The sequence below is a fragment of the Corapipo altera genome, unplaced genomic scaffold (genome assembly GCF_003945725.1).
Source record: "Corapipo altera isolate COAL_440 unplaced genomic scaffold, ASM394572v1 23, whole genome shotgun sequence".
Classification (NCBI taxonomy): Eukaryota; Metazoa; Chordata; class Aves; order Passeriformes; family Pipridae; genus Corapipo; species Corapipo altera.
Genome location: NW_020884878.1, coordinates 12,469,059 through 12,491,258, shown reverse-complemented (window position 1 = coordinate 12,491,258; position 22,200 = coordinate 12,469,059). Strand labels below are relative to the sequence as shown.

General features: G+C 38.0%; 1 protein-coding gene and 1 long non-coding RNA gene across 4 annotated transcripts in view; one reads left to right on the top strand and one right to left on the bottom strand.

The window, feature by feature from the left end:
* Positions 1-4,340: 4,340 nt before the first annotated feature.
* LOC113944649 lies at positions 4,341-5,743 on the bottom strand. Its single transcript, XR_003526742.1, has 2 exons — positions 5,591-5,743; positions 4,341-4,642 (listed from the first exon to the last, which is right to left on the bottom strand). It is a non-coding gene; the product is annotated as an uncharacterized LOC113944649 (long non-coding RNA).
* Positions 5,744-5,745: 2 nt separating this feature from the next.
* TDP1 (tyrosyl-DNA phosphodiesterase 1) overlaps positions 5,746-22,200 on the top strand; it is a 41,841-nt gene continuing 25,386 nt past the window's right edge. For 2 of the 3 annotated variants that reach the window (XM_027638044.1, XM_027638045.1), the window contains exons 1-12: positions 5,746-5,816; positions 6,497-7,047; positions 8,554-8,597; positions 9,213-9,268; positions 10,570-10,666; positions 11,219-11,253; positions 13,314-13,406; positions 15,071-15,241; positions 16,827-16,905; positions 20,036-20,221; positions 20,919-20,967; positions 21,694-21,760. In XM_027638044.1, the coding sequence (XP_027493845.1) occupies positions 6,501-7,047; positions 8,554-8,597; positions 9,213-9,268; positions 10,570-10,666; positions 11,219-11,253; positions 13,314-13,406; positions 15,071-15,241; positions 16,827-16,905; positions 20,036-20,221; positions 20,919-20,967; positions 21,694-21,760 (1,424 nt within the window). In that variant the 5' untranslated portion in view covers positions 5,746-5,816; positions 6,497-6,500. Of the gene's footprint in view, positions 5,817-6,213; positions 6,325-6,496; positions 7,048-8,553; positions 8,598-9,212; positions 9,269-10,569; positions 10,667-11,218; positions 11,254-13,313; positions 13,407-15,070; positions 15,242-16,826; positions 16,906-20,035; positions 20,222-20,918; positions 20,968-21,693; positions 21,761-22,200 lie in introns of all 3 variants that reach the window. The other variant, XM_027638047.1, reaches the window with a different exon arrangement.

Sequence of the window (22,200 nt, the reverse complement as noted above, 5' to 3'; positions counted from 1 at the left end):
GATATTTATTGAACTGTGGTGTAAGACTGCAATATTTTTTCAAGGTAATAGTGGATCAGTATAAAAAAACTGATAGAAACTTTCATCACTTGTCAAGTTGAACACTAAAAATTACTAACTACTTTTCTCTCTCATTAACCAATATAATCTTGCTTTTAAGAAATGCCACTTTGAGTGGCAAGAATAAGTTCAAGCTAAATGTAACACAGAAGCACTAAAGATACTACCAATCTAAATGAAATCTATTTCATAGCCACGGTCAGCTCACTTATAGAATCACAGTATCATTTAAGCTGGAAAAGATCCTTAAGATCATTTAGTCCAACCATTAACCCAGCACTGTCATGTGCACCACTAAACCATGTTCCTAAGTACAACATCTATGGGTCTGTTAAGTGCCTCCAGGGATGCTGACTCCACCACTTCCATGGGCAGCCTGTTTCAATGCTTGACAGCCCTTCCGGTGAAGAAATTTTTCCAAATATCCAATCTGAAAATCCCCTGGCACAACTTGAGGCCATTTCCTCTTGGCCTATCACTTGTTATTTGGGAGAAGAGACCGACCACCACCTCACTACAAACTCCTTCCAAGTAGTTGTTGAGAGCAATAAGGTTTCCCCTGAGCCTCCTTTCCTCCAGGCTAAACACCCCAGTCCCCTCAGCCACTTCTCACAGGACTTATTCTCCAGACCCTACACACCAGTTTCATGATTCATATATATTACACAACAGTAGTATCTATGGCATTTAAGTAATAAAATACTTTATTCCAATTAAAATAAAACCATCCCTTTTTAATTCAGTAAATTAAGTATATATGTAGTCCTAATAGAGTCCAAATCAATACCCAAATCTTAAATTCAGTATGCTTAAACCAACACACTTTAGACAAATTGGAGTTCCCTATACACAGAGGAACTGCAATATTCAAATCTAACTTTTGGAGCATCAACCCCCAAATTTGTTATTTCCTTCAAACAACTAAAGAAATTTCTGTATCAGTATTCAGATTGGAGGCCAGCTTTTTACTGAAGCCATGTTGGATCAAAATTAATTTGGTAAATCTGTCTAAAATAAAAACTTCAACAAAAAATAGAGAATAAAAAATGAGAAAGAAATTAAAAAAACATGTTTGCATCATTTATGCTTCTACAGCTATTCTGAAACAAATTTCATCCTACGTCCTCTGTATTTCCTTTACTATCTTTCAATAGGTTCTTACCTCACAACTTTACCTCATAAGCATACTTGGAGTGACACTTACACGTTGATTAGCGCATTTCCAAGATTCATTAATACTAATATTACCATGTTACCAAGATTAATAGTAGAAATGCAATACACTAAATTACATGATGAGAACAAATTTTTAAAAAATTGACTTTTCACAACTGAATTAGGTGGTGACCAAGAGATCCCTGTAAAACATCTTCAAACAATGTAAGGGATAGAAAGGGAGTGCATAGCCAAGAAAGCACAGAGGTCCACTTTGAGCTATACTTACATAGTTTTTTTGACATGACTGAGTGCTCATGAGTCTAAACTCTTGCACTTGCATTATCAGAATACAGGAGTGTACATAGTTGCAGAACTGGGACAACTCACATGAGAGGAGGCCACATGTGAGCAGCTTCTAGTGCAACCTAAGCATACTCCACCCTGGAGAATGCACAAGCCAAACACGCCGTGACCAGTTAACCTAAGGCTACATGTTCCACTTGGCCTGCAACACTTTTCCCATGATGGTGTCAGGTGCATAAACAGACTAAGGAGCCCTGTTTAGAAAGCTTTGGTGAGATGTGCCAGGAGAGCAGGTGGAAGTTGTAGGCAGCCTTGAGTTCAGACTGCCCTCTGTACTCTGTATGTCAAGGTGCACTTCTGTTGGCACTTTCTTCATCAGCAGGTGCTGACCTACTCATGTACCTCCTATTGTACCTCTGCACCTCATGTGAAGATACAGAGTTGGGTCAAGAAAAACACTGGACACCAGGGGCCTGACCTCCTAGGCACAGGGTAGAGAATACTTTTAGTTAGATCTAAATGTAACAGTATGAGAAATGAAACTTCAGCTGGGGAAATGACATAATTTCATGACGACTGTTCCTGCAGTCTCCGTTTCATTTGAAAACAACACCTGAATATGCAGTTAGTTAGCCGAATGGCTGCTGAAACATGAGAGTATTTTAGACCATTTCAAATAATTTCAGGGAAAAGAGGATCACTGAACCAAACTGTCAGAGGTAAAAAAAAAGTTCCACAGACTTGATTCCCATAACGTTGATAGTTCCAGAAATGGTAATCATATGCTAACAAATACATCAAATATACATACAGTATCAGTCCAACAATCAGGTTAATCTCTGTTTTCATTCTTTTCCAGTTATTTGCTTCAGAAGCCTTAATTTTGAACAGTAATGTTCAGTAAAGTTCAAAATCTCTATGAGTAACCACACTAAAATAATATTTTATAAATCATACAGAACTGTTTTAACAAAGTTATTTTGAAAAATGAAGTGGAGTAGGAATGTGATTCAAATTCTTAGGGCCCACGTTTTCCAGTAAAGAGTTCGTTCATGACATCTAGTGGGTAAAGTTAGTATTACTTTTAGTTTATGGAATAAACACAAATATGACCAAAAAAAATATGTAGCAACAATTTACTAACAGTTTGGTGGCTTTATTGCAGTTGATGACGCTAAGTTACTGCCGTTTCTACTGAAAAAATTATGTTATTATGGAGTATAGCTGAGGAAATAGTTCCACCTTAAGAAGTAATGTGTGCACACTATTCTCTATTTCTTGCAAAAGCAATTGAAAGGACCCTTCTTTCCAGGGTTGTTCTTAGTAGCTTCCAAAAAAAATACAAGGGCTGTCAATATAATCTAGGATTTTAATAATTTTGACAACGTAGTAATATGTACAATAACATGCTCAAGAACTGGATCCTAACAATCAACTTTTAGGATTGCAAAATCTGTATTTGGTTCCTCTCTGCTGCATAGAGGGTTGTGTTTCTCAGAACTAGATTAAAAAACACACAAATCTTGAAAGGAATATATACAGGGCCTAATCTTCAGTAAAAGTAAAACTTGTGGCTGTGCCATAAACCATAGCTAATGCACGTTAGCAAAAGCCACAAAAAAAAGTATCTGCCTCCCCAGGGATCTTTTAGGTATCTTCACAATGAGCAGTCACTGGATAAAGAGCAACAGTTGCTGGAATTGGGCCCACATAAGGAGCCAGCAAAACCATGAGATGACAGAATCAGTCCTAGGACAAATGTTTAATTAATTTTTGTGCAGCTGCATAGACAAAGTGGTCTAACAGCCAGGTGGTCACGGCAGTGCCTAGAGACACAGCAGGTGTGACTTGGCACTTTTTCAGGAAGAAATAACTAAACCTGCAACTCCTTTTCTCCCAGGAGTCCTCTACTTCTATTCTCTTTCCAAAGAGGTGCCATAAGTGACTTATGCACAGAACCTGCTCCTGTTTAAATGCCTTAAGCATGTTTTGAGCACTCCTGCTAGAAGAAACATCCAGGGAATTTGACAGAACAGTTAATTTTTAGATGAAGGTAAAAATAAGTAGGAGAAGAGAGATAATGGGAAGCTGAGTATTTTCAGATTTATAATTCAGCAGTTAAGACTCATGTTAGAAGTCTTTATCATTTTTAGATCTGGCCATAATTCATTGAGAAAATGTTTACCCACAGCTGAAATGTATCAAGTTCATTAAAGTTCATTAAAACATTTCTGTTGGTTTTACTTTAAATTGTCATAGATGTAACTTTGTTTATGACCTTGTTAAGACAATTTTTGTAAAATATGTATTTAAATTAAAAAAAAATAATAATTAGTCCCAAGTGGTCCTTGGTGAAGAAGATTCTCAAGCTGAAAAAGAAAGATGAATGATCATTTCTACTTTATATATACTTTATCTATATAATATAGTTTGTATTGACATGCCATCAGAAAGATAAACTCACAATCATAATGTATTTATTCTGAAATCTTGTATGTGTGTTCTTCCCACTCTTTTTCAAATCACTTGAGTAGAAACATAACTTCCAAAACTACATCAAGCCATACAATTTATCCAGTATTTTCCTGTATGTAAACACATTATTTCTCTCAATTAACCTTTCTCTTGTTAACATTTTTGTAGAGCCGTAGGTTTACATTTGAAAAGTCAAGGCAAAAAATGCCCAACTGTTACTTGAAACTCAAACCAGATACATTATTGAGAATACATAATTCTTATCAGAACATGTGTCAGTTTCACATCTACTGAAACTACCGAGTGAAGAAATTGAGTGTACCACTATTAAATCCCAAAAATCGATCAATAACAAGCTCACTGAGTCATTTATTTCATGTCTTGTACACATATGAAATAGAGTACATCCTTCTCCTCATCACCCTCTGCAGCAGGAGAAGCAGGGGTTTGATTATTTTCTTCTGAAATAAATATCTGCAGATAAGAAAATTACTTTAGAATCTGTAGGTATTCTGTGAGACGTGGATCTTCAGAACATAGATGAAAAAGTATATACCTTTGAGGGTTTCTAACAAAAAAACATTACTAGAGCAACTTTAACGTCTTCTCTGTTTAAATAGCCTTTGCTATCTTCCTCACGTGCAAGCTAAAAAAAGAAAGTGATTTGCTTTAAAAACAATAAAGGCAAACTAATATTTTTTTACTTTGCGTAACTGTTATAGGAAAAATAAAATACTCACCTGCTGAATAAATTATGCTATAAATAAACTGTTGAAGATTAGTCACATCTCTGTCAGAACTCTATTTATCTACTCTGTTCCAGTAGCTGAAAATGGACCAAGTCCATTCAATTTTAAAGTTAAAATAAAGTTTATCCTACTTCTATGTTTTACATGCTTATAATAAAAAGGCTTTTTGCAAACTTAGAATGCATAGTACAGACTCCTAGAAAACAAATTACATTAAATTTGTCTCTGCAAGCTCTTAAACTGTTTCTTTAAAAATGCCAGGCAGCTTTAATTCTCAGCACTATGTAGACAGGAACTGTGAAGAGAGAGTGGAGTGCCAGCAGAATCAGAAGCCATTCAACTTTTTTAAGTACTTCTAGAAAACAAATACCGTTTTCAGAGTCTATATTTAGAGACTATACACATTACATACAAAAACATGCAACTCTCCTAAGAGATTTTCCCACAGAAGACCTTCAGCAAGGGTTCATAATACAGTATTTAATCTTACAGTAGTGAAGAGTACATCTTTGGAGGGTTTCAGGAAGAAGCATTTCATACAACTCTGCAGAAAAGCACCAAGAAAATTACACAGAGCAGTTGAAATTTCATTGAATGCTTTTTTCAGTGTAGCTTGCCGATTTTACTGCTGGCACTTACATAATTTGCTAAATTAGAGTAACGCGAACCAAACGCTCACACCGCTCGCTCCGGCAGCCAGAGCGCGCTTTGATGCAGGCCGCGCTCCTCTGATTAATGTCACACCTGCTCCCTCCCGCACTCCTCGCGCAGTTGTCTCATTAGCGGGGCACTTCAGACACACTGATTAACACCGCGCTGAATGAATCATTATGCAAATACCGCACCTGCCCTGAGCTAATATTTAAGCCAAATAAAGTCTCATTAGATTAATTCAGGTCACTGACGCGTTCCCGTTCTGCCGCTGTAGCCTCTTTGCGCAGCCTGACCGCCCCCAGCTCCCGTGCGCCACCGGCCCAGAGGCGGGGCGGGGCTGCGCGGGGGAAGGCGGGCCGGGGCCTGCTTTCGCTCCCCATCGCGGGCTGCGGGCGCTGCGGGGGCGCCGGGCGGGCGGTGAGTGGCGGTCCCGGTGGAGCGCGGCGGGCAGGGCGGGCGGTGAGCCGGGAGGGGCCGACGGGGCCCTTTGGCGCCGTGTCCCGCGCGTCCCCTCAGCCGGCGGTGGCGGCGGGCGCTGCCGTGCCCGGGGAGCGGCGGCGGGAGCCGCGGCCGCGCGGCCCTGGGCGGTGGGGCCGGGTGGTGCCGCCCGGGGCACGGCGGTGGCGGGGGGAGGCCGCTCTCCCGGGCTCCGCTCCCGGAATGTTTTCCCGCGGAGGCAGCCGGAAAGGGCGGCCCCGGCCCGGCCCCGTGTCTTCCCAGCAGAGCGGGCGGGATGGCTCAGCCTTGTGTTTGGTATGAGAAATGCCTGCATCGTGCAAATCGCTGCTCTGACTTATGGAATGCTTTCCCGTAGGTTGCCCTATGCTAGCCCGCCTTCCGTGTGCAGACTTCTCACGTTAGGTGCGTCCCATTTCATTGTTGCTCCCATTGCACGTGCTTCTTTGTTTCCCGGGAACAGAAACAAGTAAGCCTTGTACACTATGAAATTTTCCCGAGTCAGAAGTTACACGGAGTTTCTGCTAAATATAGAAGCGGGCTTCCTTAATAATAAACAAAGAGGAGACAGGAAGGGAAACGGACTTGAGCATAGCAAAAATGCACTATTTTTGTTTAGTGTTTTGTTTTCTAATCCATAGAAACATGCTTCAGGAAGGCGCACATGGTAAATGGACAGTATCCAGCAGTGATGAAAGTGCAGAGGAAGATTCCGATAGTGAAAAACCATCTACGTCTTCGCTATCAGATGCTGCACGTGGTAGAACAAGTGAGCCACAATATCCGTGCTCTGAAGCTAGGAAAGCTGCTCACAAGAGAAAAGCTTCTCCCCTGAAGCTCACTGATGGAAGTCTTTCTACAGAAATACCTCCAGCAGCAAAACAGAGAACTAGCCAAGAAGGCTCAGGCTGGTGTCTTTCTAGTAGTGATGAAGAGCCTGAAGATCAGCAAAAGCATGCCCCCAAAGAAACAGTGAAAGAAGAAAAATATGATGTGCCCAAAGAGCAGCCTCTGAATCTTTGCAAAGATGACAAAATCTCAGAGAATTTGAAAGCAGAGGAATATAATGAAACACCCAGTGAAGCTCAGGATACCTGGGATTTGTTAAATGGAGGGAATCCCTTCAGGTTTTTTCTCACTAAAGTCAGTGGAATTGAACAGAGTTATAATTCTGGAGCCCTGCACATAAAAGGTGAACAAGTGGCTTGTACAGAAGTGGGCTTTTGGGAGAAAGCAAGAGCATGCTTAATTTTGGTTTGTGGGTATTTTTAAATACGTGTATTTCTTGATGTAGCTGAAGTTTCGTATTCTAAATATGCAGATTTATAGGAATTGGTTCTCTTATCTGGACTTTTCTCTTCTAGAAGTATAATAAAGCATTATTTGCTTACATGTGGTTGTAACTTCTGAGTTATGCTGCACAAATCTAATGTGTATTTAGCCAAGGTAATTCAAATGTGCTTTATTGCTGCTTTCCCTATGAGTTAATATGGGGAAAACCACTTGTCTTCGTGGCAGTTATAGGGATGCTTCTCTAGGATGCCTAACTCCCTGAGTAGTTGTTTGCACTTGCCTTCGTGCTGTTGAGGGATTTGGATCTAGTAATTTGCTATTACTTGATGCAGTACTTCTGAACATCCATATCTGGGATTTATGGGTCCATTTGAATTCAATTGGGAGTGAACATAAGTCAAGATGGAGCAAGGTGTTTGGTGTTACAATACTGATGCTTCAGGATTGCTCTGTAGTTGTAGTTTGATTTAGGGGGGAAGAGTCTTGTACACCTGTAAGGATCCCCTTATTCAGAAATGAAATCTCATCTATCACAAGACAGAATCAGAAGCAGGCATTAATAAGAGAGTTATGCACAGAAAAGCAATAAAATGGGGCAGAAAAAAAATTATAGTTCTTTGAGGGAGAAGAAATCACTAAAGGCCTGTAAAATTAGGTTGTAACTTTTCCTCAATCTCATGTGCTCCCTATGAGCACTGATTATTGATGCAAGCTGCTATCAGAGACCAAAGTTGCTTTACTACTGTATGTTTTTATGTGCTTTATGAATATATTGGGGCTTTTGGCTAGTCCTGTCTTAGGAGTTCTGCTAGGTGATCAGTTGAGGTGGTAGGCGGTATTTTTTGTTTAACCTGCAAAACCAGATTTCTGTAGAGCTAAGGCATGAAATATTTTACCCATCCTAGAAAGTATTTATAGGGTATGTTTTCAAGTTGATGCTGTGCTTTAGTTGTTGAAGTTATGAATCTTCAGTTGAATTAGTTTCCTGTGTTACCATGAATGAACAATGGATACACATATCCTATAATCAGTCTGCAACAGACAAATAAGCATTAACTATGCCATTATTGCTACTACCTTGCCACAGTTCTTTAAGCCCGTTCTATAGGGGAGAGAGTAGTTTGTCCCTTTCTTAATATGATCCTGGACTTTCTCCTAATCAATTTTAAAAACTTGTTTTCTGCTTTAAAAGTATTAATGCTTTTTATAAGCATATGACCCTAAGTGATTCAGTGACTTGAATACTCAGATAAGTAATCTTGCTTGTGAGTGCCTCTGATACACTAAGTCTTTGTTCAATCTGGCCCTTGTGCTATGGTAGTTATCAAGCTGTTCAAGATGCAAAATGTTTACTTTAACCTTTTTTTTTTTTTAAATTTAATTATACTTTAATATTTTTTAATAGATATTTTGTCTCCTCTTTTTGGGACTCTCATATCTTCTGCCCAGGTGAGTTTCCTGATTGCCAAACTGATTTGACTTGCTTGTTTCACTTAATTAATCTTAAACTTGATAATCCATGTCATGTAGCTGACATTAGCAGGGAACTTTGTTAAAGTACAGAGGGAATTCTAAATGTTTTCGACTGTTCAACAGTTTCTTGAAACATAAAAATCATCCTATATTCTGCTTTAGAATTTAGGCAATTATAGGACTACTTTCTCTTTCCTGTTTTTGAGGAAGAAAAAAACCTGCCTTGCAATCTAGGAATGATTTTTTTTGTTATTGTCTAGAAGCTTTTGCTATTGTCGATGGCATAAGCACATGGCAAAGAGATGATCCTTGAACCAAAGCTTTCACATTATGTGCATAGATTCCTTTTTTCCTGCATGTTCAATATTATGACCACTAACACATGCTTTTGATAAACTTAGGTTCATTCTTAAATTGTCAAGAGAAATAAAAGAAGCATGTGAAATACACTTGGTTTTAAAACATGCTGTATATGATGCAAACAGTATTGTGTGATGACTTTAACGTAAGAGGGTTTTTTATTGTAGTTCACTGTTTTAACAAACTGCTTTTTCTTTTTAATGAGTTTGTTTTCTTTTTCTTATGTGCAAGTTTAACTACTGTATAGATGTGGGATGGCTTGTAAGACAGTATCCACAGGAATTCAGGTATGTTTATTTTATGAAGATGAAATGATGTAGTTCCCAGATCATTCGGTTCATACAGGTTCCTGTTATCAGTGAATGATGAGCACTTGTTTGCAGTTGCAAATTGTTACCAATTGTATATGCATAGACTCTTGGTTTTCTTTCTACTCTCATTCCACAGTTGTAGTTCTCTATTGATTTCTTGGCTTTTTTTCAAGACTATTAAATGGTCAGAGTTCAGTATAGCTGGTTTTCGATTTTTATTAGTTAACATTTGGGAGGTTCCATTGTGGGCCACAGTGACGGTGCAGTAGATGACCTATAAAGATGGAGTTAGAAGCTTTTTGCCCTTAGAGTTCACTGAGTTAAGAGCCAGATAGCGCAAGAGAAAGGAGAGACTGTCGGAAGGGCAGAAGAAAATTACATGAAAGGTATCAGGATGATGGTGTGGTTATGACATAGTGAGTTGATGGATAATGTCGTGAAAGCAGTTCTTGTTTGCTTGAAATTCCTTTCTGGTAGTTGCAACATCCTGCAGATGAAGTGAGTGTATAATGTGCATTTTTCTATACTTTTTCTTCTTCATTTTACTGGAAATGCAGTAGAACCAGAGCTCACAGAATGGGTAAGTTTGGAAGGGACCACAGTAGGTTGAGCAGCACCCTATTCCTTCTGGGATCCTCAATTACCTATGTCAGAAAATTGTCATCGGTATGCAGCTGGAAAACCAGTAGTGGGTGATAATCAGTGGGCCATACCAGACTGGGAAATTTCCTGGTGATGTGTCTTAACTGGGCCCCAGGGAGGCAACACTCCCTCCCTATGGATTGGATCCAACTGGCAGGATCAGAAGTTGAGTTCTAGGGAGTGAACACCAAACTACTGCTAGAATAGACTAGCCCTCTCCTTTTCCCTATCATTCTTCCCATCTTCTCTCTAAGATGACAGTTTCTAAATTGTCTTAGATCCCCACTGTGTATATCAGTGCTCTTGAGAAATATCATTTGTCCGTTTCCAGCTATAGGGATAAGAATTCCTTTTAAGATCTTGTAGTAATAGTTTCTGTTTTGGCATCTGCTTTATTCCATGCTTCCCGTTTTCCTTTTTTTTTTTTCCCATTAAAATTTTCTAGTGTCTTTTTTCTTAGAGGTTCAATTGTAGTTACTGCTATTTTGAGTTAGTTAAGGAGACATAAATTTCAGTGCCATCTTTCTGCTGGGTTTATCCAGTGTAGGGGCCAGAAGTCAGAGCTACGTGAAGAAATGGTTTATGCTGATTGCTAATTCACTCGATGTTTCAATGGTAATCTCCTTGTGTTTAAGGAAGAAGCCATTGCTGATAGTTCATGGTGAAAAGAGAGAATCCAAAGCTGAACTGCTTGCACAAGCACGACCTTATGAGAACATTAGCTTTTGTCAGGTAATTAACGTCTGTATCACCCTTTGGTTGAAGTTAAGCCATCTGCTGCACTCAAAATCTTGTTATGAATGAAAAGAGACACACCTTATGTGGGAAGTCAAGAGTTTTTTGTTAATTTTTAAGGAATGTACTTACCAGGACTATAGGAACATGGTAACAATGATCCTGGACTTATGTATGTCCTTATGGTAGGCTGTCACCCACAAAAGTGTGCATAGAACAGCTACCCACAAAAATGTCACAGGGTTTACAGAAGAACTGCTCTTTTTCTCCTGTTCATCTGGATGTTTAGCAGGAACCTTGGGTCCTTTTCTGCTGCCTGTTTCTGAAAATGCTGCTGGTAAGAGACGCAGAAATTTTGCTGGAGCAGTTCCAGCAAAAGTTGATTGCCATTTAAAGTCTAGCTTGTATAAAGTGGAGACTGCATTTAGAAATACTGAGGGGGGAAATAATGTGTTTTGTGATCTGTCCACTAGAGAGCAGTGAAATGAAATAAAATTAGAAAGCAGTGCACAATAGGAATTCTTAATGATCAACTTTTTAATTTTGTAGGCTAAACTGGATATTGCATTTGGAACTCACCACACGTAAGTAACACTATGAAGCAGAAAGGTCTGCCACAAAGCTGGGTTTCATAGAAATTGTGGAGTCTTAAAGAAAAATTTCCATAACCATTTTATGGTTGGAGATGGCAGGATTCTTCTAGTTTAAGGAAACAGTTCAGCTGTTGGGTAGATATGAGATGTGCAAGTTAGACAGTTGAAGTCTAACAGGTCTAAGACAGATGAACTGCAGGTCCTGGCTCTTGCTTTGCACCTTAATGCCAAAATTGTAATGCAGATTTGATCAGTCAGTTTTACCTCTTGGCAGGGCAGACACAACATTGATTTGTGTTGATATGTGAAGGATCTGGAAATTAGTGAATTTGGAGGGTCTTCTCAAAGAAGAAACTTGAATTTAATATTGTAGAAGTGTCACAAAGGGAATTTTATAGATTAAATCTGTTCTTATCTGTAGCTTTCAATCTTACATCTCAGCAAAGATATTTTGGGTTTGGTTTGGTTTTCAGTAAAAAATACTGCAGTATTTTTTAATCAGTTAACCTTTTGCATAACTTGTTTTAATATAATGTCATGTTTCATAAAACATTGATCTGAAATGCCAGTGTTTCTGACAGAAAGCATACTGACAAACTCATTACCTGTTTGGAGAAAAACATGCAGATAAAAGGAAGAAATCAGCTTTTTAAAAAGAAGCCTTGTTTCTCTCAGGTTTGGTGGGGGACATAGGATGAATTGAAGTTGTCTTTCAAATAGATAATTTTTAAAGCTTTAGCTTATTTTCGCTTAAGCAGTATAAGCAGCAACTCTCATTCTTTGTGTGTTCAACTTTAGATTTTTTTCTTCAATTTCACTTTGGCATAAATAAGTGATAAGGATAATAAATGCTGCAGTTCTTTAACCCTGTATTTTAAAGGGTTATTCTGGGTAGTGTGTTTCTGAATGTATGTTCCGCTGCAGGTGGAAAACAAGTGATTAACAGAGTAGTAAATTGAATCCTGGTGGGTAATAAAACAGCTTTTTTAAGGGAGACACTTAACAGATTTCACCCCATCAAATATAAAATAAAATATTAAATTCATGTAATTCTGGTTGTATGATGTTAAACTTATATTACATTTCAGTGACTTTTTTTGAGATTAGTGGTGTTTCAGTCAGTTATACTTTTATATACCTTAATCTTACACTTTATTTTACTGTAAAATACTTATTTTACTGTCATCTCCAACTGTGCTTAGATCAAGGCATAAGACAGATGTGGGGAACTATTTTATGGTTACAGGGTCTTGCATATTGTGCAGACTGCATAGGAAAGTGTGTGCAGGTGACATGAAAAGCAGAATTTACTGAATAAATACTTGCTTAAGTTCAAACCTGATACAATTTGCATCTTGTCATGGGGCAGCAATAAAAATAAAAGTGTTTTTCCTTATGGCTTCTATTCTTGAGCATAGGTTTCTGTGGAAACCATTTCGTCCCTTGGGACCATATGGATATGCTGACTACACAACTATTGAAAACTTGTATATGAAAATTTGAGCACTTATGTTACAAAAAAATACAGATGTTTATTTTAAACTCAGTTACTAGTTTTAAAACTTCTTTATGCAGTAGCTTGAGTTTAGAGTTATGGTAGATAAACAGCTTTTTTTGACATCCCAGTGATTAGCTACCTACGCACCTTCTTTTAAAATAAAAGTTCTCAGTTTAAGAGTACGGAACTAGGTTTCGGTTAATTCAGCTATAAGTTAAGGTCTTTTAGTGTTCCTAAATTCTCTTTCTAACTATCTGCAAAGGGATATGTGTATCTGAAGAACTTTGTAAATATAGGAAGTGTTCTGCAAGTATTGATTTTGCTGTAGGTGTTGCATGAAATGTTTAGCTGTATTCTAGAATAAAATATATCAGGACGTTCTAATGACTGCCATGTGAGCTTGGCCTGTGCATGGATTGAAGTCTAAATGTTTGCATGGTGTAGAACAAATTTTTCAAAAAAACATTATCTTGAAGCTTTTTAGTGAGTTGTTAATTTATCTCCTATTCTGTGTACTTAAAATAGATGAAGAGTTCTGTATCTTTTTTTAAAGGAAAATGATGTTGTTGTTATATGAAGAAGGTCTTCGAGTTGTGATTCATACATCCAATCTTATTGCTGAAGATTGGCACCAGAAAACTCAGGGGTAAGCAACAATCTAGCAGGTGTATGTTTACTACTTTCAGTAGGTATTTGCTACTGCTGAAGATGGGATACTAGGTCAGATGATCTAGTGCTAAAGTCTTACACTCCTAAGATAGAGCTGTTCTAAAGAAAAAAAATAAAAAATTGAACCTAGAGTGCTGGTAGCTGTCTGAACCTGGACTCTGCTTGCTTCCTGTTGTAAACAAAATTACGTACCCAGTTGACTGTTAGCTTAAACCTGGTCTGACTGATATAAAATTTTATTATGCCATGCTGTTTTTTTCATGAAAAAACTTCTTAGCTGTATAGTACTCTTTATATAGATCTGAAGCAGCTATTTAAAAATTATCTTAATACTTCAAGAATTCTATGAATGTGCAAATGTTCTGCAGAATGTAACCTGATAAATACTGGGCACTACTGGTTCCATAATACAGTAGATAACCTAGTATCTACCCAATATTCTTTCCTTGGAAGGAATTTTCTTCCTGTTTTATTTTCTTTGTAGAAGTTTTTAAACTTACTGACCAGCCTGGGACATAGTTTTGTTTAGAGCACTACAAGTAGGACTAATAAATAAATATATACGTTAATATAAATATATAGTAATATAAAACTCCTCAGCCTCTTGTTTTTTTGAATGGCTTTGTGGGAGCATTTTTTTAGTTAGATCACCTCAGTAAATTAGGGTATAAAATTTCTTCAAACTAATTGAAAATGGCTTTTCAGAAGTTACCATTGCTTTGGCATCCATTTTGCTGACATTAAATATGGCAGGGTTTTTGAGACTTTTTGCTTGTCTGAGGCAAGCTCTGATGGAGGTTTCGAGTGGCAAAAATAGCCACTGATTTATTTTTTTTTTCCTTTAAATCTTAGAGGCAGCTTTAGTATCTTGTGGCAGTTAGCTTCTTAGAAAGCTAAGAAAGCATGAAAATACCTGCTTGGGATACTTAACAAGTTCCCCTACTTGTCAAACATGAAAAATATTTTTCTTTTTAGCTTTTGCATACTGCAGTATTGTGCAGTATCACCTATATATGGTGGTTCACTACCTTCTCTGTTTTATTGACTTCTGAATTTCAAAGGATAGTGTTAACACATTGTGAAGTTGATAATGCAGAACCTTTGGGTTCCATGACTCCAACAGTGTGTGACTGGAAAGAAATGCTAAATGTTTTCCCTGTGTAGTGCCCATTTTATTTTATTCTGATGGAAGTTCTGGAGAACCAGCTTATTGTTGTGGGCTGCTCTTCAAACTATGCAAAACTTTCACATGCTTTAGTTGGTGATTTTCTTTATAATTGCACAAACCAGGAGTTTAACACAATGCATTGCAGTGTTCTATTCCTACAGAAAATGTTGATAAAAGGACTGTTGGTTGCTAAGTCTGATCCTGGCCTGTTTAGCAGAGGTGAAAACTGTGGATAAATGTTGAGATGGTTGTTTTCATTTGAAAGTGTTAGTTTTCTGGGTTTGAGTATCAGATAGTGATTCTGTAGCTGTAAAGGCAAGTCATCTATAGTAAATATCACAGTAAATCTCTCTAGTATTTGTTTAGGACCTTCAGATGTACTTTAGTCACTTAGTAAAACCATATGTTAATGTGTGGTGTCCTTGTTTATGTGGCTTTTTCTTCTTCTTTTTCTTTTTTTTTTTTTTTTTTAGAATATGGATAAGCCCTTTATATCCAAGGCTACCTAAGGGAGCAACAGGTTCTTCTGGTGAATCTGAAACTAATTTTAAATCTGACCTTTTAAGTTACTTGATGGCTTACAATTCTCCTATACTCAAGGAATGGATAGATCTGATTCAAGAACATGACTTATCAGAGACGAGGTATATATTGTGTTCTTAGTAACTTACATGTGTGGATGTTTTTTTCCTAAAAATTGAATATCTCTGTTAGGATCTATTAGACCTTGAGTTTGTAAGCTTACCTTGTTTCAGACTTCAGTGTTCAAATATGACTCTAACTTCACACAGTTTTTTAAATATGTCTTGTATAGATTATGTCAAATTGACCAACTTCTGGTTTTATAAGCATGAATTTTAAAGGAAGAAAGAAAGAAAGGTGTACCGGCAGTAACTTTACAGAAGGTAGCTGTAAAGTAATAAGGATTTGGTTTCATTTAAGACAGTCTGGCTTAAATATTTACTCCACTGAAATTACCAGTGGAAAACACTGTGTGGTTTTGGTTCATCATGTAAAAACAATCATATATGTAAAGGTTACTGTAATGGGGAGAGTAAGAAGAGGCTTCTGAACTGTAAGGCGAAGTTCAATCCACATCCATATATATAGAATTTTGCCTGTAACAGGCATGAGTTGGGTCTGGTGTGCAATGTTGTGTCTACTTGGTCTTGAAATAGTCTTCTCTAATAATACATTGCTGATACTACATAAAATAATTCAGGTTGCTCAAATTTACTTCTAATAGATACATCTTGCAGTTCCACTGAAATATGGGTCCTTAGTTCAGAAAGTGTGTCTTGATGACTTAATTGCAGTTTTATAAGCTGATAAAAATTGTTGAAAAGTAAAGCTGAAAATGGTCATAAACTGCAGTGAAAATAAAGACTGAAACCTTGTCTAGTTCATACATGAAAAGGTGCTTTTTTTTCTTTACATGGAGTCATACAAGATTGAAGGGGGGTGAAGAAAAAAATATGTACTTTATAATCAGGAGAGCTAACAGCCTGAGCTGCTGCTCTGATTAAATTGATCATCTCCATGAGCTCAGCCAGATGAGCTGTGCCCTAGCTGATGTGAGTTTATGCACGCTCTAGGAAGGAGTCACTTGTTAGAATAAGGATCGACTCCTTGCCCTATGAAATATGTAGGGGACATTAATTCATGGGTAAAGCTAGGCATGAGATGCAGCAGGGAACAGCTTCTTAAAGCCTGTGTTTGTTGTAACTTTGGGCAGATCTCTTCCCTATTTTCAGGGTAAAGTCAAACAGGTTACTGAACCATTATTAGGAAGATGGTTGAAAGAGCTGTACTTAGCATCTGAATGATGCCCAAATGACAACTCATACCTGAATCTGCTGACTTGGATGTAGCAGTAGACTGGCTTTTCTCAAAATTACGTGCCCAGTTATGTGTCAACTGAGCTGTTTGTGTTTATTGCTAATGTTGTCTGTCTTCTGCATTTTTATACAAAGAAATAGGTGTAGTTGTTGTCTATGCTGTTAACATCCTGGTGGTGCATGACAACCACATAGGATGCTAATAATAATTATACAGCTGAAAATATACTCTTCTTTGTATTGTAAATTCTGTCAGAAAGATTAAATATTTCTGGTTGCACTTCTACGTTTAATCTTGCTGATAGGTTTTACTGTAATACCTTGCTACTTCATCAAAGCAAAACACTCCAGATCTACAAATAACTTCGGGATTTTTTGTTTCTTTCTGTAGAGTGTATCTTCTTGGTTCTACCCCTGGACGGTATCAAGGCAGCGATAAAGAGAAATGGGGTCATCTTAGGCTCAGAAAGGTACCAAAACTGTAACCTTTTTTGTTAATATCCTTTAAAGTGTAAATAGAATTTTGGAGATCACACTTGAGTTCCTTTCCAGCTGTCATCTTCAGTCTTTTAATACATTGTTACAGTTTAAGTTAGCAATAACATAAATAAACTTGCAACTTATGACAATGTAGACTTTGCACATTGTGTTCCTGGGAGTTATTTCCTGGTCAGCTTGTGGTCTTGTCCTGAGCTTACAGATACCTGAGGAGTCAGTGTAACTCATGACTTCCTGTCAGCTGTTAGTGTTTCTAGCAAAAGTGACACTGTCAAAATCCAGTCTTCTGTGACTGGGATCCAAATGTAGCCTTTTTCAAAAGCACTGAGGAGAGATTTGTTGACATAGAGACTTGTCTGCACATAGGGAGTAGGCATGTTTTATTACTTGAATGTTAAGGTTTATTGCAGTTTCTTTTTCTCTAATGAGCTGGCAATAAACCAATCAAATAAAAAACCAGTTTATACATAGCGAATGTCATCAGTTCAGTCAAGATTTTAGTTATGTTCCAATGCATTGCTGAGATCTTGATTTTTTTTTTCCATTGCATTTTTATGTCAACTAAATAATTAGAAACATGGACTTTTTTTTATTTAACACCCATTCTGTCCCCTCTTTCGGTTTTTTTGCTGGATTTGGGGTTTTTTTGGTAATGTCAGTCTACGTGACATCAAGCCTGTTGGCAAGAGACAGGGTGGATATACTTGTCTCAAAAGGTAAAAAGGACCTATGCTCAGGACTTAGCAGGGCTCACTGAAAGAGCTTTAAACTAGATTTGAATGGGTGAAAGGATAAAACCAGGCTCACTAAAAATAAACCTGGAGCAGCACACCAGTGTTTGAGGGACACTGTGCTAACAAGGTCCTTCAGTCTGCTGTCTCAGTGGAGGTAGGGGATGGACATCCGTTTAGCAGCAAAGACACAAGACTTCCTAGTGTGTCAGAAATCATGAAAGTGCCTGAGAATGGTCATGTAGGAATCAGGGCTTCTCTCTCCAAAAAGGTGGCAGGTTCAATAGCCCAACTGAAGTGCATCTGCACCAGTGCATACAGCATGGGCAACAAACAGGAGGGAAAGGAAGCCATTGTGCAGCAGGAAAACTATGACATAGCTGCCATCACAGAAGCATGGTGGGATGGCTCACAGTTGGAGTGCTACAATGGATGGCTATAAACCCTTCAGAAAGGGTAGGCAAGGAAGGAGAGGCTATCGGGTCATCACAGGTAGCCCTGTATGTTAGAGTTTTGATTGTCTAGAGGTTCAACAAGGCCAAGTTCTGGGTCCTGCACTTTAGTCACAACAACCCCATGCAGTGCTGCAGGCTTGGAGCAGAGGCTGGAAAGCTGCCTGGTGGAAAAGGACCTGGGGTTACTGGTCAACAACCAGCTGAACATGAGCCAGCAGTGTGCCCAGGTGGCCAAGAAGGCCAGTGGCACCCTGGCCTCTACCAGAAACAGTGTGGTCAGTGCAACCAGGGTAGTGATAGTCCCTCTGTGCTTGGCACTGAAGTCACACCTCAAATCCTGTGTTCAGTTCTGGGCCTCTCACTACAAGAGGGATCATTGAGATGATGGAGTGTGTCTAGAGAAGGGCAATGGAGCTGGTGAAAGGTCTGGAGCACGGTTCTGATGAGGAGCAGCTGGGGGGGTTTAGCCTTGAGAAAAGGAAGCTCAGGGAAGACCTTTCTGCTCTCCACAACTACTTGGAACGAGGTTGTAGCAAGGTGGGGGGTCATATCTTATCCCAGATAACAAGCAATAGGACAAGAGGAAATAGCCTCAAGTTGCACCAGATGAGGTTTAGATTAGATATTTGGAAAAGTTTTTTCACCAAAAGGGCTGGCATTGGAACAGGCTCCCTAGGGAAGTGGTGGTGTCACCCCTTGGAGGTATTTAACAGACATGTCGATGTGGCACTCAGGGGTATGGTTTAGTGATGGACTTGACAGTGTTGTGTTAATGGTTGGACTCTACTGTCTTAGAGGTCTATACCAACCTAAATAATTCTGTGATTATTTAGATAAGCCATAATGGTAAATCTTCATACAAGATTGCATATCTCTTGTAGGAACCCTTCTTGTTTGTTTTGGTTTGGTTTTCTTTATTGTTGTGTTTTTTGGTTGTTTTTGTGGTTTAGAATTAGATGATGTATTTCACATCATCTGTTAAAGGCCTCTGATAATTGGAGAGTTTTCAACCTGCGCCTCCTGCTAAACTGGCATTATTTTGAATACTGTCATGGAGCTCTAATCCTGTCCATGGCAAACTTCTGTGACATACAAAATGTTTATGTATCGCATGGCTTTTGACACTAAGTTAGTCTTTTAGACTTCCCATTGCTTGTTAAGAGCTTGTCCTTTCTAATACATGTTGTCTTCCATGTTTTTTGCCTAGTTAAACACGGAATGAGAACAAAATAAAACAGATAAAGCCTGTAAAGGTGGTCTTGTGGCAAATGTTTCTGTGATTTAAAAAGGTTGATATTTTAAGTACCAATGCAGACAGACCTGATGATACTACACTCATGGCTGAAGCCATTTATTTATGTGTTCTCTCTAGAGGGGTCAAGGTAGCCACTACATACAATTTAATGTGTACTATATCCATCTGGTATTAATGTGACTTTAAATTCCATTCTCAGCTAAAGAACTCTACTAAAAGGATTATTTCAATTTTGTCTTCAATTGTTCTTTTTTCTCTTCTTATTGTAGGCTTCTATTGTAGCTGGGGCTACAACATGAGAGGAATTTTATGACCAACAACCACCAAATATAAAAAATATTTATTTAGTTAAGTTGTGACTTCTGAAGCTAATGTTTCATGTTTCTAGAAAGAGTTTCTAATATTCTTTTCACCTGTTATTTAATGGTTGGCTTTGGTGCTTTTAGATAAAACTTGTGATGTTTAGTCTTTTCTTGAAGTGGGTTATTTGGAAAACCTGATAATTTTTTTTACTGCAAAGTTAAATGTGTAGTATGAATGTTAATCTCTTTCATTATCAGAAGTGAATTATAGAGGATTTATTATATCAGAAGTGATATCAAACCAATAAAGGTATTCTTTGTCTGTTGAAGTCTAACAGTATTTTAATTCCCCTCACTAGCTTCTGAAGGAACATGCTTTGTCAATACCAGCACAGGAATCCTGGCCTCTTGTTGGACAGTTCTCAAGCATTGGTTCCATGGGAGCTGATGGGTCCAAATGGCTGTGCTCTGAGTTCCAGGAGAGTCTGGTGGCTGCAGGCAGCGGTGTGACACCTTTCCTTAAATGTGATGTCCCAATTCATTTGGTATGTCCTTTAGATGCTGGTGACCTTTATTTAACACTTATTTGGTTTTGAAATCTTAGTCATTGGGGGTTTTTTAACTTTTGAAAGACAGTAATGGCGTTTTCATCCTGAAATCCTAAGCGTGCCACTTGCTGATACTTAATTGTGTCTGGTCTACTATAAAAATGTACTATGACTTCCATCTGCATGACACTAGAGTATATATAATCTAATCAAAACTGTCTTCTTACTCTATAACTTGTCTTCTGTTAGGTTTTGTAGATGCAGCTATTTCTGCTAGTGAGATGTAACTGAACCCTTAGTCATTAATACCTTTGGTTATTAGCACAGTTAAAGGGAGGAGCAGAAAGAAGTTTGTGGCCTTTACCATGTGCTAGTTGCTCCTGGGTACTCATATTTGAGATATGAGACTAAAATCTCATGAAATAATGTTAAGGCTAGCTTTGACCACTTAAAAGTGGTTGAAGGAGTGTTGAGTCTTGCTAGCTGATTTTGGTTAGCTCTGTAAGACTAACAAAGTGTAGACTTTGTTACTGGCATGCGTGTAGTTTTAAGCTGCGGTGTAATTTTATTCATTTTGACAAGTGAAGCTTTTAATGTGTTTTTTCCTCAGGTTTTCTTTGAAGTGTCCTTTGTTTGAAAATTGGCAGCTTGCATATTTAGAACTGTTATTAAAGTTACTTTTTTTTCCATGAAGGTTTATCCTACTGTGAACAATGTGAGGCAGAGTCTGGAAGGGTATCCTGGTAAGCAGATGAATCCCCATTTATTAGCTTTTTCTGGTCGTAACATCCTGCAAAATCACTTTAGTGGTTGATGTTGAATGAACACGAAGTTGTCACCTTGCTGAGAACATGGTAGAATACGTGGCAGTACAATCCTTTAAATTTCTTTTACTGGAGTTCTAGCTCCAGCTCTCTTGTTGTGATTGAATAGAAGAGGCTTTGTGGGCATTGGTAGGTAATGTTTAAGTCTGTCTAGCCATGTTCATACATCACTGTGTATGAAAACAACAGCTCTTGCCCACTGTTCTTACTCCAATCATACTTTCATTTTGGCAGAAAATTCAGGTTTGAGTGTGCCAATTTCTTCTGTTTTGTTTGCAGTGTCGTTCTGCACATCAAATACAACAGAGGCTAAGATGTTTCACTACTCATTAGTCATTTTTTTAATATTGTAATATACAGCTGTTCTGTTCAGTCTTCCCATGTTTATATTCACGAAGTCAATATATTTGTGAAAGCATAGCCCTAGCAAACTGGAATCAGGAACTGGTACTGTAGTATTCTGATGCAGTGAAGCTTCTTTTACTCAAAAACCAAAATATGTACCATTTTATACTAATGGAGCATTTAAGGACTTTCTGAAAGTAACTCATGAGGGTAGTACAGATAGCTTGTTCCCCAACATGCTTTCTGGTTTTAGAATGTCTTTCGAAAAATAAATGTACATGTTCTGTTTTGTTCCTTAAGCTGGTGGCTCACTTCCATACAGTATACAGACAGCACAGAAACAGCTGTGGTTGCATTCCTATTTTCAGTAAGTAGAACTCAATTCTTTGTTTGTTGTTTTTTTTTTTTAGACTCTGTTTAAACTGACAATGCTGTAATGTTTGAATATTAAAAGCAAATTAAGTGGAAGTGGTTACAAACATGATATTTTTAAATTCCTTAAAATAAAAGCCTTTAACTCCTTATCTGCTGGATCTTATCTCCAAAACATAGTAGAAAACATACTATTTACCTACAAAAAATTATACAGAATACTGTTGCTAATGCATTTAGGATTTTGTAAACTTTTATTTAAGTTTTTCTTCTTTGAACTGGAATAAAATACTTCTCTCTTTTATTTTTTAATTTACAGTTGTATTTCACTTTCCCCACTTGTGCCTCTGTATTAATAGGATTTCAACTGAGCCACAGCAGGGTTAGGAAGGCTTTTCTTTGTTGTTATTGGGGGTTTTTAATCTTCCATGTGCA